This window comes from Lemur catta, chromosome 4, assembly GCF_020740605.2.
Source record: "Lemur catta isolate mLemCat1 chromosome 4, mLemCat1.pri, whole genome shotgun sequence".
Lineage (NCBI taxonomy): Eukaryota > Metazoa > Chordata > Mammalia > Primates > Lemuridae > Lemur > Lemur catta.
This window is the reverse complement of record NC_059131.1, coordinates 14,440,927-14,459,029: the sequence shown is the minus strand read 5'-3', so window position 1 is coordinate 14,459,029 and position 18,103 is coordinate 14,440,927. Positions and strand designations below refer to the sequence as shown.

The window sequence follows — 18,103 nt, the reverse complement described above, 5'->3', positions numbered from 1 at the left end:
ACTACATTCAACAAGAGTAACATACACATTCTTCTCAAGCTCACATGGCACATTAATGAAGATAGACCACATAATGGGCCATAAAACACACTTAAACAAATTTAGAAGAATAGAAATCATACAATGTCTGCTTTCAGACCACAGTGGAATTAAACTAGAAATCAATAACAGAAAGATAACTGTAAAATCCCCAAATACATGGGGATGTAAAGAACAAACTTCTAAATAACATATGGGTGTTTTTTTAAAGAAAAAATAAATGTGAACTAAATGAAAATGAAAACATAACTTTATAATTTGTGGGATACAGCAGAAGGAGTGCTTACAGGGAAATTTATAGCATTTACATATTAGAAAAGAAGGAAGAACTAAAATCAGTAATCTATTAATATGTTTCCACCTTAGGAAACTAGAAAAAAGAGCAAATTAAATCCAAAATAAGCAGAAGAAAATAAATAATAAAAATTAGGGCAGAAATCAATTAAATTGAAAATAGGAATTCAACAAAAAAAAAATCAATGAAACCAACAGCTGGTTCTTTGAAAAGTTGAATAGAATTGATAAGCCACTTGCCAGCTAAGAAAAATAGGTCACAGATTACAAAAAGAAAGAGGAGACATCATTACAGATCCTATGGACATTAAAAGGATAATAAAGGAATACTATAAACAACTCTATGCCAACAAATTTGATAACCTAGACGAAATGGACCAATTCCTTGAAAGACACAATTTGCCAAAACTCACACAAGAAGAAATAGACAATCTGAATAGGTCTATGTCTATTACAGAAGTTGAATCAATGATTAATAATCTTTCAAAACAGAAAGCACCAGCCCCAAATGGGTTCCCTGGTGAATTCTATACCAATTCTCTACTATCTATTTCAGAGGATAGGGCAGAAGTAATAACTTTTAACTCATTTTATGAGGCTAGCATTACCTTTATATTAAACCAGACAAATACATTACAAGAAAACTACAGACCAATACCTCTGATGAACATAGATGCAAACATCCTCAACAAAATATTAGTAAATTGAATCTACAGTGTATAAGAATTATACACCATGACCAAGTGGAATTTATCTCAGGTGTACAAAGGAGGATAAATTCAACATTTGAAAATCAGTTAAGATCCAGCAATCTCACTTCTGGGTTTTTACCCAAAAGATTTAATTAAAGGTTACCGTGAGGCTTGCAGGGGACTAGACTCCTATTAGGAGTTTTATCGGGAACCCACTCGTATGATAACTAGCACACTCTCAAGATAACAGCATTAATCCATTCTTGAGGACAGAGCCCTCATGACCTAATCACCTCTTAAAGGTCCCACCTCTCAACACTGTTGCATTGGGGATTATGTTTCCAACACATGAACCTTGAGGGACACATTAATCTCAATATGGTTACAGTATATGGAAATGAACCACTTTACAAAACATCCTGTCTAATGTATTGTTCTTGGTCAGTTGAGGAATTATATCTATGGAACCAATGAACACAAATCCATGTTTAACCCTGAAAAATAAAAATTAAAAAATATTAGTAACAGCATATTTATAATATCCCTGGATTGAAAACAACTCAAATGTCTATGAGTAAAATAAATAAATTATGGTATATTCATACAATGGAAGACTATGTAGCAAAGATAATGAATAAGCTATTGCAACATATATCAACATGGATGAATCTTATAATGTTGAGTGAAACAAGTAAAACCACAAAAGCATCCTGTATGATTACATTTATATGAAGTTCATTAACAGGCAAAAATAAGCTATGGTATTAAGAGATGGTAAGTATTAATGTAAAACAAAATAAGGAAGTGATTATAGTATTGAGAGATGGTAAGTATTGATCCTAACGGAAAGCTTGCCTAAAATGTGAGCAGATGGAATTGCAGTTAGATGAGAAGCAGGGCTTCTGGCAATGTTTTGTTTCTTGGCCCATCTAGCTGTTCATTTTATACTCATTTGTTATATTGTATGTTTCTATTTTATATACTCTCAGCATGTGTGTTATGCTTAACAATTTACATATGGTTTAAAAAGAAAAAAGTAAAACCATTGTCTCCATTCTCATTTCCTATTCTACAATCTTTAACATTGTTGATCTATTCCACTTATATTACTCTATTAATAGAGATTGAGCTTAACTATTTTGACTTTTCTGATCCACCATAAATTATTTTTATATGTTAATTTCAAAAATATATATGTAATAATAATATGATAAACAGTGGTAAGTTTAACTTTAAAATGGTTTTAGTGATGCTTTTTTTTCTTATTACAGTATCATTAAAATATATTTCCTGATATTCTGATGAAATGAGATGATATTTTTGTCCTTAAACATTTTCCTATGTAAGAATAGATTCCCAGCTTCCCTTGTACCTGGCCCACACTTTAAGATTGAATCAGTTGTTAGAAATATATTTGGTCCTGCTAAAGATTATCTTTGGCTGGTAAGGTTAAGCAATAGAAGAGCTTTTCAAAAGTGAACTGTCTCCATATGTAATTAATAAAAGATGCAGAATAGAAATAGAGTCACTTATATGGCTCCACTTTCTTCTGGTATCATTAGTCAATGAAGTTGGTATAACTACTAAAATAGCATATTAGTTCCTACTTTCATCAAGCCTTCAAAGGAATTATGAATTGCTATCACAATCTATGAGTTATTTAGGAATCTGATTCCTTCTGACCCTTAAAATTAACTCTAACACCTCAAGGGGCATCCTTATATCCTACCCAGACCGGTTATGGGCTGAGAGGGCAGTGGGTGATGGTTCTTTACAGTCTGAACACATCTCTAGTCATTGTAAAACCCAATGATTTGTCAGTACTATATAAAAGAAGCAATAAAGCAATGGGCTACACCTTAAGAAAACCTCTCATCAAATTATGTTTCTTTATTTTAGGTAATTCGCTCCGTGCTGCTCTTTCCAACAATTGAGCGAATATCTGAGTCACCCAAAGGCAGAATTGCCACTCCAATTTTGTGCTGGTTTCGATATGTTCTCTATGCTGGTCTGTACTTATTATTTAAACCGTGTCCTCAGAAAATCAAGTCCTTGGTGATCAGAATGGGCCTCCAAGCAATGAATGTGGAGAGTGAATTTTCACTGATGAATGTACTAGAACCATTCTGCCTTGGTAAGCACATTTTAATACTTATATGTTTATTCTTATACCAGAAAGTGTTTACAGAATAACCTCGAGTGAACAAATATCAAGCAAGCAATTATTTGTTGGGTTTATTTCCTCCCAAAAGTTTAAAACTAGAAATAAATAAAATTGAAAATAGACCGAGGGGCGTTCTGTGTGACAAACAGAAAGGGTTCATCAAGCTTTAATTTTACCTTGTGTTTCTGATTCTCCACTCTAGCACTAGTATGGTAAGAAATAATTCTCCTGTACATAGTACATAGTATACATGGAGTCCTTACAGGAATCCAGGATGTGCCCTGTTAGCTCAGTAGGAATACTTTGCAAAAAAAAAAAAGTACAAGAAAACAAGGCCCAGTATTCTTATAGAGTTAAAAGGCTATGTTTTTATTTTCCTTCTTTAAATGTTTTTGGGAAGGTTAAATTATAAGAGTAATATTAATAAATAATCATCATGGTCATACATTTTAATACTGGGTGCTTTGCTGATTGTATTTTCTGTATGTGCCAGGGAATGTTTTTGCTACTTTACTTTTTGGCTTCTAAAATTGTTTTAAAATGTAATCTGTCATTTTATACTGTATTTATAAATGACTTTCATAATAAAATAATCATAGTTTCTTAATCTATGAAATGAGGATAATAATACCCCATATTTCAATGGGTTATTCTTTGGTTACATGTGATAATATAGGCAAAGTTTCTATCTAGCATTTTATTTATAACAGGCTTCCAATAAATGATTTAACAACAATAGTTGCAGCAACAGCTAATGGCACTGTGGTACTCAGAAGAACTAATGAGGTTTAGGTATTGTTACTGTCCCCATTTTACAAATGAAGAAGCCGAGGTACAAAGAAGTTACATGATTTGCCCAAAGTCACACAAGTAGTGAGTAGTGTTCAAACCCAGACAGTCTGCCACCATGATAAGCCTCCTTTTACCATAGCTGCTGCTGTTGTCTTTTTGCCCTCATTAATGCTAAAAGCAGGATTCCTGAATAAAGTTTTCCATGCTCACCTGTATTAAGAATGTCATAAGACCACATGCATAATGAATCTAGAAACAAGTCACAGCCCTGTCTGCTCAGTTGTATAAGCTGCAGCTTGTATGGGAGGTATTTTGCCAAATATGTAGCAAGAAGCAGTCATCACAAATATAAGTTCAATGTAATTTTTGTATTTGTGGATTTTTTTGCCTCCATTCTCTCCCCAACTCCCATTCTTTCTTATAGTCTTAGCATAGTGGTAAAAAAAAAAAAATAGAAAGAAATTAGCTGGACATCTAAAAGTACATAGAGAAAAAATTAGCTGAGCATGGTGGCGCATGCCTGTAGTCCCAGCTACTCGGGAGGCTGAGTCAGAAGGATTGCTTGAGCCCAGGAGTTTGAGGTTGCTGTGAGCTACGCTCATGTCAATGGCACTCTAGCCCAGGCAACAGAGTTGAGAGTCTGTCTCAAAAAAAAAAACCAAGAGAAAAAATGAATTTATTAATATTTATACCTTGGCTGGGCATGATGGTTCATACCTGTAATCTTAGCACTCTGGGAGGCCAAGGTGGGAGGACCATTTGAGGTCAGGAGTTCAAGACCAGCCTGAGCAAGAGTGAGACCCTGTCTCTACTAAAAATAGAAAAATTAGCCAGCTGTGGTAGCGCACGTCTGTGTTTTCAGCTACTCAGGAGACTGAGGCTAGTATTAATATCAAAACCTGACAAAAACAATACCAAAAAACCCCTATAAATGGATATCCCCTATGAATATAGATTAGATACAAACATCCTCAATAAAATATTAGCAAATAGAATATATAAAAAGAATTATATGCCACAACCAAATGGGGTCTATTTCAGGGATGCAAGGTTAGCTCAATATTTAAAAATTCATTAATATAATCTACCATATTAATAAGCTAATGAAGAAAAATCACATGATTGTATCAACTGATGCAGAAAAAAACATTTTAAATGTTTTCTTCTGAGATCAGAAACAAGACAAAGATGTCTGCTCTCACCTCTCTTACTCAACATACCGCTGGCTGTCCAGTAAGGCAAGGAAAGGAAATAAAAGATATACATGCCAGAAAAGAAGAGATTAAACTATTGCTACTTGTCAATGGCATGATTATCTATATGGAAAATCCCAAGGAATCTACAAAAAAAACAAACGTGTAGAATTAAATGAGTTCATCAAGGTCACAGGATACAAGATAAACGTACAAAAATCAATATTATTTGTATATATTAGCAGCGGAAACCAAAATTTTTAAATAATGCCATTTAAAACATTAAATACTTACGCATAAATCTAGCAAAACATATAGAATTTATATGCTGTAAACTATAAATACTGATGAATGAAACAAAAGAAGACCTAAATAAATGGAAAGGCATACCATGTTCATGGATTGGAAGATTCAACATAGTGAAGATATCAATTTTTCCCAAATTGATATGCATGTTTAACATAACTGCTATCAAAATCCAAGCAAGATTTTTGTATGTACAGACAAGATTATTCTAAAATTTATTAATACATGGAAAGGAAAGGGAACTAGAATAGCTAAAAAATTTTTGTAAAACAAAAATAAAGTTGAAGGAGTCAGCCTATCTGGTTGCAAGACTTGTTATATAGCTACAGTAATCAAGACCGTGTGATATTTGTAGAGAAACTGACACATACATCAATGGAACAGAGAAGAGAACCTAAAAATAGACCCACACAAGTATGTCCAAATGATTTTTAACAGAATGTAAAAGCAATTTGATGAAAGAGAGATTGCCTTTTCAACAAATGTTACTGGAGCATTTGGCTCTCTCTAGGCCAAGAAGAAAAGAAAAAAAGCAAATGAACCTTGACCTAAACCTAACACCTAATATAAAAATTAACTTAAAATGGATTATGGATTTAAATATAAAACTTAAAACTATAACCCTTTTAGAAAAATAGGAGAAAATCTTCAAATCTAAGACTAGGCAAAGAGTTCTTAGACTTAGCAATAAAAGCATGATTCATAAAAGGAAAAATTGATAAATTGGACTTCATCAAAAGTAAAAGTGTTGCTCTATAAAGATTTTTCAAAGAACAAGCTACAGACTAGGTGAAAATATTTACAAACAACTGATAAAGAACTGATAAAGAACTAGTATCTAGAATATGTAAAACCTCCCAAACCTCAATAGCAAAAATCCAAGCAGTCAAATTAGACAATGGAATAAGTCATGAACAGACATTTCACCAAGAGGACGTACAGATGCCAAAAAAGCACATGAAAAGATGTACAACATCATTAGCCATTATGAAAATGCAAATTAAAATCACAGGGAGATATCCTTACACAACTGTCAGAATGGCTAAAATAAAAAATAGCTATAGCGAAGGCTGGTACGGATGCAGAGAAGCTGGATCACTCATACATTGCTGTTGGTAATGTAAGATGGTACACCTACTCTGGAAAACAGTTTGGCAGTTTCTTAAAAAACTAGATGTGCAGCTACCATATGACCCAGCAATTACCCTTCTAAGCATTCATTCCTGATAAAGGAAAACTTATGTTCACACAAAAACCTGTATATGAATGTGCATAGCAGTTTTACTCATAATAGCCAAAAACTGGAAACAACCCAGATGTCTTTCAGTTGATAAATGGTTAAACAAATGGTGGTACAGTCATACCATGAAATCCTACTCAACAATAAAAAGAAACAAACTATTAACATAAACAATAACTTATATGGATCTCCAAAGAACTATGCTCAGTGAAAAAAAATCAATCCCCAAATGTTATATATCGTATGATTCCACTTATATGGCATTCTTGAAATGATAAAATTACAGAAATGGAGAATAGATTAGTGATTGCAAGGGGGTAAAAATGAAGGAGGAAAGTGGGTGTTAATGCAATTATAAAAGGACAAGAAGAGAGATCCTTATGCTGAAGAAATTCTCTTGTATCTTGACTGTATCAATGTCAATATCCTAGTTGTAGTATTGTACTATAGTTTTATAAGATGTTATCTTTGGGAGAAAATGGGTAAAGTGTACGCGGATTTCTCTTTATTCTTTTTTTTTTTTTTTTTTGAGACAGAGTTTCGCCCTGTTGCCCGGGCTAGAATGCGGTGGCATCAGCCTAGCTCACAGCAACCTCAAACTCCTGGGCTCAAGTGATCCTCCTGCCTCAGCCTCCCAAGTAGCTGGGATTCCAGGCACACACCACCACGCCTGGCTAATTTTTTCTATTTTTAGTAGAGATGGGGTCTCGCTTTTGCTCAGGATGGTCTCGAACTCCAGACCTCAAGCAATCCTCCCACCTCAGCCTCCCAGAGTGCTAGGATTACAGGCCTGAGCCACTACACCTGGCCATTTCTCTTTATTGCTTCTTACACCTGTGTGTAAATCTATAATTATCTTAATATAATAATTGAATTAAAAACAAAGGCATTCTCCAGCTTGGGACACCATTTTCCTCCCTAGGAAACATGCTCCCTTCATTCTGATTGCCTGAATTTGGTGCTCCTTGTCCTTGAGACATTGAGAAGGTTGAGGACCCAGAGCCTCAGGACTAAGGGCACCATTAGATATGCAGGTACCTGTCCTTTCTTTATGCCTCTTTAGAAATATTTTCTAAACCCAAATCAGGACATGAGATATAACTTTTATTTGCTTTTCTGTTTCTAGGAAAATTCTGGGTATAACAAATTATACTTAATTATATATTTAGTGAATATATAACACCTTACATACGAGGGTTGTCCAGAAAGTATCCAGCCATTGTTAATACGACAAGAACGGTTACATAGCTGGATACTTTCCAGCAGTCCTCACAGAACATACAATCAAGTGTTTAATGTTTTTATTTAGAACAGTAGTTATATAAAGATATTTTCTAATTTTTCCTGTACCAGAGTTATAAGCACTCTTTTGGAGAAGTAGGCTCCAAAGTCTCTACTTGAAAGAAAGAAATCTTCCTTTTAGTTGTAGTAATCCACCTCCTACTGTATCTGCCAGCAGCCGTGTAAGTACAGGTGGCAAGGAATAAGTCAGTTTGGGCATAAGACATATTTTTCTCCCTGACTTAAGGCAAACCAACCAGAGCCTTCCAGCCACATTGTTGCTTGAGGAACACTGGGCTTCCACTCTCATACAAACATAGTAGTGTTATAATACTGTGCAAAACACTTTGTAAACCAGACTGAGCATTCAGCCACACTGCTTCATCTCTATTCGAATCAACCAACTTACAAACTTTTATAGCACAGCTCTCTTATTTCTGACATCCTTTCCTTCTCTCATTTTCTAATCCCTTGGCTCTAATCCAGACTTCTGATGTCCAAGTAACCAGTGCTTCAGTGGTCTCTGTTTTCTTCACATTGCCCACCCAGTCTGTATAACCTTAGGTAGAGGAAAGGAGGCAAAAATTACCTGTCTTCTTTCTTCTTTGGGTTCTTGGTTCATTCCCTACTTGGGTACTTAGTTCACTATAGTAGTGACCCTGCACTCATCATTTACGAAGCAGCTCAGACATCCTAGTCATCCACTTCCACCTGCTCTCTCTAGATCCCCAGTGCCACTCTTGCCTCCTCTTGCAATAACCATCAAAGAAGATTCCTTTGCCCAGGCTTGCCCTGGCCGTCCTTTGGTGAATCCTAGTACTTAAGTACAAATGGAAGAAGGTCCCAGCTAAGAGGGAGCAACACTCATTAGCAGAAGACCCATATGCTTGCAGATGATTAGTGGGCTTCACCAGAGTTTATGCCCATGAATGGTGAAGGTAACCAACATTCATAACAACCACTTGGGTTGGGGGCGTGATTTTCAAGTTACATGAAGAAAAGGGTTATCAAGGGAAAAGAAAATCAGGTCAGAGATCATTCCCAACCAGGAATCTGGCCCAGCCAGATATTCCCCCTGCAGATTTGCTTCTCTGTGGCTTGACTGTCATCCAGACAATGACCTTTAACTTGCCAGCTTGACTTTTAGGAGGCCTTGCAGTGTTTGCACATTATGTAATGTCTGTGCTTCAGTAGAAATCTTGCGGAAACAAATGGAGGAAGTTTGCTAGTCCAACTAGTGGATAATAAATCCTGCCCTATCTAGATAGAAACTGGTTTTCTGTATCCTTTAGTTTATACATACATTTTTTTGTTGTTGTTGTTGTAAGCTCTGAAAAATTCAGGGAACCAAAATAGTCAATTATTTTGGCAAAGGTGGCACATCCCTTCTGTAGGTTAGAGTTCTGTGGCATTAGCGTTTTTCTCCAGTATGTTAGTGAAACATCATTTCCTATCCAGCCTTCAGAGAAGACTAGCATACTAATTCAATTAGCATACATTGTAAACTTTACAAGTATTCATCAGTATAATTTGTGTAACTCGATTATTTTAAATACTATTTTTAAAGAACATATGTGGATTTTTTTCTTTATTTTAATTCTGGAATGTTTAGTACTACATATTTCTCATGAAAAATAGACTTCACTGAGACAGCTAAATTGGATTTTCTGATCAAAGCTAAAAGAAAATACGTTTTAGCTCAGCAGTATAATAGGTCAAAATAATTAACTTTTTAAAATATTTCAAGGTTTTTTCATTTGTTAGGCCAAATTGATGGGTTAATTCCTTTCGGTTACCTAACTAGAAAAACATAGCGCAGAGATACAGGGAATTCCTGGTGGATTACTTTACTTTGTTGAATACATTCTTGCAAAAGAAACTTTCATTATCTTTCCTTTCCTTAATCAATATGAAAATAACTTTTTAAAACATTTACAATGCTATAAAATAAATGATATAAAATGAAAGGACTATTTAATTAGCTGACATCATAAGCTTCACTAAAGAATCACAAATTTCTTCTCAAAATATTTTTAACTCAATCCCAGAATTTTTTTTTTTTTTTTTGGTGAAACAGGGGTCTTGCTTTGTCCCCCGAGCTAGAGTGCCATGATGTCATCATAGCTCATTGCAACCTCAGACTCCTGGGCTCAAGCGATCCTCCTGCCTCAGCCTCCCAAGTAGCTGGGACTACAGGCATGTGCTGCCACGCCTGGCTAATTTTTCTATTTTTTGTAGAGACTGGTTCTTACTCCTGCTCAGGCTGGTCTTGAACTCCTGGCCTCAAGCGATTCTCCTGCCTTGGCCTCCCAAAGTGCTAGGATTATAAGCATGAGCCACTGCACCTGGCCCCAGAATAATTTTTTTGAATAAGATGAAATCGAATTCCCATGTTACCTATGCTGTCACTTATGTGAACAGCTTGTGAAAATCTGTTTATAAAACCCAACTGTAGCTTTTCATGATTCATGGAAGGTTAACCTAAAATTCAGGAATGAAGGAAAAGATTTTTTTTTTTTTTGGGTCAATATTAGGATTTAGGGCAAAAGGTGATTAGATATGGTACTAGGATATCATATCTAGTTTAGAGTTAAATGGCCCAATTAATATCTTACTACTTTTTCTAAAGGAATTTTTTTTCCTTTTTTTTTTTTTTTATTTCAGCTTATTATGGGGGTACAAAAGTTCAGGTTATATACATTGCCCATGTCCCTCCCATCCCCCTGAGTCAGAGCTTCAAGCGTGTCCATTCCCCAGACAGTGGGCCTGGCACTCACCATGTAGTTATACCTCCATCCCCTCCCCCCACCCCCCACCTCCCCGAGTCAGCACCTTCAAGCATGACCATTCCCCAGACTGTGCGCAACGCACTCATCATGTAGGCATACACCCATCCCCTCCCCCCACGCCCCCCGCCTCAGTCTGGTATCCAATTGGTATCATTCCAAATGTGCATTTAGGTGATCAGGGAAACCAGTTTTCTGGTGAGTACATGTGATGCTTGTTTTTCCATTCTTGGGATACTTCCCTTAGTATAATTGGTTTCAACTCTCTCCAGGAGAACCAAAGAGATGTTGTATCACCGTTATTTCTTATAGCTGAGTAATACTCCATGGTATACATATACCACAATATACTTATCCATTTGTGAATTGATGGGCATTTGGGTTGTTTCCACATCTTTGCAATTATGAATTGTGTTTTCTAAAGGAATTTTTACTTATATTTTAAAATTATCTACCAGTCTGAAAAATTGTATTTGTTTTTTAAATCATAGAACACCTTCAGTTGTTTTTCACTTTCGTGAATTCAGTGTCACTTAGGTAAGATTGTCTGTTTTCAGACTAAATTAATGGTCATAATAACCAAAATCCTGGCTTATAGAAAAACACATAATAAATTGTGTTGAATAATTAACATTTCTCCAAATTATGCAAAAATTTTGTAATGGGAGAATTACTTTTTTAGGTCTACTTTTCACATTGTTAAAAGCTATACTTGGCACCATTAGGAAAGATGGAAAACAACCTAGAAAAAAAATGAAGAACTGCTGAAGAATTTCCCCTTATAAGAAGGCTTCATCTTAATCTTTTGACAAACTTTGCGGGTATATGCCTTTCTGAGTATCCAGCCTTAGTCTGCCTACAGCTTTGTCTGCATAAAGTTCTGTTGGAATGTGGGCTGCTCATGTCTCCGGAATTTTCTGGTCTCACAATCTCTCTTCAACTCCAAACTTTGCTACCATGCAGCCCTGCTTGGCCTGAACCTGCCTAACTCCCTTATAATCAGCAAATCTTGCCAGTCTCAAGGGTAGTTGGAAGATGTGCTAGGAGGGGCTATCCTAGGAAAGGCTCTCTTTCAATCAGCTCCTGCCTCTGCCTCCACTCAGGCAGCGCCAGATATATATAGATAGATATGGCATGACGTCACCCTCCTCCCACGCTGAAGTACCAGAATCTGATAGGAGGTTAAGCACAATGTCAGCCCCTGGGCTATCACCAAAAACAGTGAGAAAATTTAAAGGCCCTATCTTTAGTCACTTTTATCAGCTGGGATTGATTTTGACTATAGATTACAGAAAGCTAAATTTTAGTGGCCTAAACAGATAGGGATCTACTTTTCTCATGCACCGAGAAATCTGGGTATAGGCAGTTGAGAGCTAAATAACATCTCAACAATGTCATCAGGTACGTGGGTTCTTTCTGTATTCCTACTCTGTTGTCCTTAATGCATAGATCTTTAGCCTTATGCTTGTCACCTCATGGTCACATGATGGCACCTGCAGCTCTAGGCCTTATGTCTGACATTCAGACAGAAAGAAAGGAAAAGGGGAGAAAAGCAAAAGGCTTATTTCTTATTAGGTTTTGACTTACACAGAAAGAAAGTCTTCCCCCAGGAACTTCTTCCTTTAGTTTAGCAGCCAGAACTGTGCCACATCCCTCAGTGTAAGGGATATAGAGAAACCATATATTTTGACTTTCCCATGTCTCAATAGAGGAAATCAAGGGAAATGAATTTTTTAACTGGCTTTTGGGTAGTTACATTTTATCTACTACATCCCCACTATAAGGTGATCTTGGAACTCATCTTTCTACCCTACCTACCAAACACCTAGCTATGATAGTTAACTCCAACCCCTGTCCACCGTAATTAAGAGCCACCATAGCCATATTCTTCCAGAATGTCTTTGAACTTTGTAAGCCCTTGACAAAATAATCTCAGACTGGGGTTTGTTTCTTAATTGTTGCAAATCTTCTTCAAATCTTGTCTAAATGTACCTATCCATAGTAGAGCCCATCTCAGTTCCTATGATTATTATTTAATGTTGACTAAAGTAGTACTTACTTCAGCCGGAGCAGACCAGGAATAAAAAAATCACATTTTATACTGCAGTGTACGCACCCACATATGGTAGATTTCCTACCTCCAAAATTCACCTGTCCTAATTAAACCATGCCCACCTCTAATAATTCCCTTTGCTTCAGCACCAATAATCCCCTCTCCCCAGTATAATGATAAAGCCAAGCAAACCAGGGAATTCTACCGTGGAATCTTACTAGTAGTACTAAGCCACCTACTCCCAAAACAGCAGGACAACTTGGCTTCCCACCCCCTAGTTCTACTCAGAAAGCTATTCATCCATCACCTCAGAAACTTCCATTTTATCATTAATTGTGATTTTACTTGCTTCTCCATTGTCACTGGTTGCTATGACTGCTGCTTACGTGGAAGCTTGTCCTCTTGTCTGTAACTATTCGTCCTACTTTTATGCCTTTATCTGCCAGCGTGGCTTACCATTGTCAGTGTACTTCAGCCTCCATGCTGTTGTCAGCTCCTGGGCCACTTCAGATAAGCCAGCAGGCTTTTCCTCCCCACTCCTTCCTTGAAACACTAGCTGAGCAACCTTCTTCTTTAGTCTCTTCCTATTTACTTCATTTGACAAGCTTTCCTGACTGATACCTGGCATGAACGGAGTGCTCAGATAAGCGCTAGAAAGAATAATGAATGAAATATAGCTCTTGCCTTTAAATTACTTACAGTGTGGTAGGGCAGACAAATATGAAGAATTTTAATACATCGTTGTAAGGGCTATCATAAAAACAGATATGGGGTATCAGTGGTACTAGGAAAGGAGAGATCCATTCTACCTAGGTAAGTAATGGAGGAAAAGATAGATGAGTTGGGATTTTTCTAGGCAGACAAAATGTCATCAAGATAGTCAATAAGAGTTGAACAGAAGGCAGCCTTCTGTTGTAGAGTATGTGTACTTGGAGAATTCAGTGATAACATTTGACTTGTGAGATGAATGCCCTATTGGTCTTCCGACTTTAGTCCTAACTTAGCTATATCAGCCCTTGAAGTCACTCTAAGTTGAAGTCCTATAGTAATATTTGGACATTAAGCAGATTTCAGAAGATGATGGTAGCAAATAAAATAGGATATTAGACTCCTCTGTGAGTCTTTTTTTAATATACTTCTATTTGCATTTGTAATGAAGCAAAAGTAAACAATCAACATTCTTCTAAATCATTCTCTTTCCTTCATGTTTTTGTTTCCATTACTCCTGCAACTAGACATTTCCTTCACCGTGGTGCTTAAAACTCTGAATTCTGCTAGATTTCCAGGAATGCTTTTGACAGTCATTGCCAAGAGAAATGTGTTTTCCACTTAGGAAATTACACTTCTGTTTGGTATTATTATTTCTGACCACTGTGTTGTGTTATGAGCATTTCTGAGGAATGACAAAGATGGCTTCCTCAGAGCAATTACTGGAAAAGAAACTGGTATTCTATTAAAAAAAAAAAAGTGTACTTAGATGGGAAATTGCCAGGAGAAAAGTAAGAGTGGGAATAAAGGTGGGTTGGGGTACATTCTCTGAGGAAGAATTTACTTTCAAAAGTACAAAACTCCTCACAAATTATTTGAATTTTTAAGTTTTTTTCTAATTTCAGAATGACAGAAAAGTGCTTAAGACATAAACATATACCTGCGTGAATTATCACAAAACAAACTTCCATAAACTACCATCCACTCAAGAATCACCATTGCCCAGATCTCAGAAGCCTCCCTCATGCTGGTCTCTCTTATTCCATTCTCGCCAATTAACTACTATCTTGACTTCTACCAAACTTATTAAAATTTCCTGGTTTTGAACTTTACACACCTGGAAATATGTAGTATATAATCATTTGTGTCTGGCTTCTTTCACTCAGCATTGTGTTTGTGATGTTCATTGTGTTGTTGCATGCAGCTTCAATTCTTTCATTATGTGTTTCCACTGGATGAATGTGCTACAGTGTATTTATTCATCTTACTATTATTGGATATTTGGGTTGTTTCCAGTTTGGTACTATTAAAAATAATACTGTCAAGAACATTTTTTTTTTTTTTTTGAGACAGAGTCTTGCTCTGTTGCCCGGGCTAGAGTACTGTGGCGTCAGCGCAGCTCACAGCAACCTCAAACTCCTGGACTCAAGCAATCCTCCTGCCTCAGCCTCCTGAGTAGCTGGGACTACAGGCATGTGCCACCATGCCCAGCTAATTTTTCTATATATATATTTTTAGCTGTCCATATAATTTCTTTCTATTTTTAGTAGAGACGGGGTCTTGCTGTTGCTCAGGCTGGTCTTGAACTCCTGACCTCGAGCAATCCTCCCGCCTCGGCCTCCCACAGTGCTAGGATTACAGGCACGAGCCACCGTGCCCAGCCAAGAACATTTTTATGCTTGTCTCTCATTGTACTTGTGCGCGTGTTTCTGTTGGATCATTATCTAGAAGAGGAAATGCAGAGTCTGTATGATATGCGTGTGTGTAGCTTCAGGAGATAATACCAATGATTTCCAAAGTGTAATGATCAAGTCACGGTAATTGGGATATTCATCACCTCAAACATTTATCTTTTCTTTGTATTGAGAACATTACAGTTCTTCTCTTCTAGCTATTTTGAAATACACAGCCAAAATTTCCCTACTGTACTATTGAATACAAGAATTTACTTCTTGTATCTAACTCTATTTTTGTACCCCTTACCCACCTTCTTTTTATCCATCCCTCCCACTTTCCTTCCTAGCCTCTGGTTAACCACCATTCTACTCTCTACCATCATGAGCTAGCTTTTTAGCTCTAACATATGAGTGAGGACATGTGATATATTTGTCTTCTGTGCCTAGCTTATTTCACTTACCATAAGGACATCCCATCCCATCCATATTGCTGCAAATGGCAGGACTGCATTCTTTTTTATGGTTGAATAATATTCCATTATGTATATACCACATTTTTTTTATTCATCCATTGATGGACACTTAGGTTGATTCCATACCTTGGCTGTTATGAATAGTGCTGCAATAAACATGGGTGTGTCAATATCTCTTTGATATACTAATTTCTTTTCCTTTGGATATATACCTGGTAGTAGAATTCTTGGATCATATGGTAGTTCTATTTTAGTTTTTTAAGGAACTTCTATACTATTTTCCATAATAGCTGTACTACTTTACATTCCCACCAATAGTGCACAAACATTTCTCTTTCTCTGCATCCTTGCCAACATTTGTTACTTTTTACCTTTTTGGTAATAGCCATTCTAACTGGAGTAAGATCATAGCTCATTGTGGCTTTGATTTGCATTTCCCTGATGATTAGTAATGTCGAGTTTTTTTAATATAACTGTTGGCCATTTGTATGTCTTCTTTTGAGAAATGACTATTCAGGCCTTTTCCCCATTTTTTAATCAGATTACTTGGTTTTTTTGCTATTGAGTTATTATTTGAGTTCCTTATATATTCTGGTTATCAATCCCTTATTGGATAGATAGTTTGCAAATATTTTCCCACATTCTAAGGTTGTCTCTTCACTTTGTTGACTGTTTCCTTTGCTGTGCAGAAGCATTTTAGCTTGATGTAATCTCATTTGTCTATTTTTGCTTTTGTTGCCTAGCTTTTGAAGTCTTACCAAAAAATCTTTGCCCAGACCGATGTCCTGTAGTGGTTCCCCAATGTTTTCTTTTAGTGTTTTCATAGTTCCAGGTCTTACACTTAAGTTTTTAATCCATCTTGAGTTGATTTTTGTATATGGTGGAAAATGGGGATCTAGTTTCATTCTTCTGCATATGGATATCCTGTTTACCTAGCACCATTTATTAAAGAGACTACCCTTTATCCAATGTATGTTCTTGGCACTTTTGTCGAAAATGAATTGACTGTTTGGGTTACTATAGCTTTGCAGGATAATTTGAAGTCCGGTGGTATGATGCCTCCAGCTCTGTTCTTTTTGCTGATGATTGCTTTAGCTACTCAGGGTCTTTATTGGTTCCACAGGAAGTTTAGGATTATTTTTTTCTATTTCTGTGAGGAATATCATGGATATTTTGATAGGAATTGCATTGAGTTAGTAGATTGTGTTGGGTATAGCATGGACATTTTAACAATATTATTACAGTTATTCTAATCCACGAGTATGGGTTATATTTCCATTTTTATGTGTGTGTCCTCTTCAATTTCAGTGCTCTATAGTTTTTCTTGTAGCGATCTTTCACTTGTTTGGTTAAATTTATTCCTAGGTATTTTTTTTTTTTTTGGTAGCTATTGTAAATAATGTTTGCCTTAAGTTTTTTTTTTCAGATTGATCCTGGTTAACATATATAAACTGAGTTTTGTATGTTGATTTTGTATCCTGCAACTTAACTGAATTTATTTATTAGTTTTAAGAGTTTTTTTGTAGAGTCTTCAGGTTTTTTTAAACGTAAAATCATATAATATGCAAATAAGGGTAATTTGACTTCTTCTTTTACAACCTAGATGCCCTTTATTTCTCTCTCTTGCCTAATTGCTCTGGCTAGGACTTCCAGTACTATGTTGAATACAAGTGATCAGAATGGGCATCTTTGTCTTCTTCCAGATCTTAGTGGAAGGCTTTCAGATTTTTTCCATTCAGTATGATATTAGCTGTGGGTTTGTCATATATATAGCCTTTATCATTGTGAGGTATGTTCCTTCTATACCCAATTTGTTGAGAGTTTTTATCATGAAGGAATGTTGAGTTTTATTGAATGTTTTTTCATCATCTAATGAAATGATCATATGGTTTTTGTCCCTGGTTCTGTTGCTGTGATATATTACATTTATTGATTTGCATATATTGAACCATCCTTGTATCCCTGGGATGAATCCCACTTGATCATGGTGAATGATCTTTTTAATGTGTTGTTGAATTCAGTTTGCTAGTATTTTGTTAAGGATTTTTGCATGTATGTTCATCAGGGATATGGGCATATAGTTTCATTTGTTTGTTCATTTGTTTGTTTTTTTATGTCCTGATCTGGTTTTCTTGTCAGGATAATGCTAGCCACATAGAATGAGTTTGGAAGTATTTCTTCCTCTGCAATTTTTTAAAAATGGTCTGAGTAGAACTGGTATTAGTTCTTTAAATGTTTGGTAGGATTCGGCAGTGAATCCATCAGGTCCTAGACTTTTCTTTCATAGAAGATTTTTTGTTACTGCTTAGATCTTATTACTCATTCTTTTCAGGTTTTCTGTTTCTTCATGTTTGTGTCCAGGAATTTATCCATTCATTCCAGGTTTTCCAATTCGTTAGCGTATAG

The 18,103-nt window shown here is 36.0% G+C and overlaps 1 protein-coding gene across 1 annotated transcript in view; it reads left to right on the top strand.

Moving 5' to 3' along the window:
* Positions 1–18,103, top strand: part of LDAH (lipid droplet associated hydrolase) — a 106,447-nt gene that overhangs the window by 67,577 nt on the left and 20,767 nt on the right. The window contains exon 5 of the mRNA XM_045549122.1: positions 2,925–3,159. Coding sequence (XP_045405078.1) covers positions 2,925–3,159 — 235 coding nt within the window. The remainder of the gene's footprint in view (positions 1–2,924; positions 3,160–18,103) is intronic.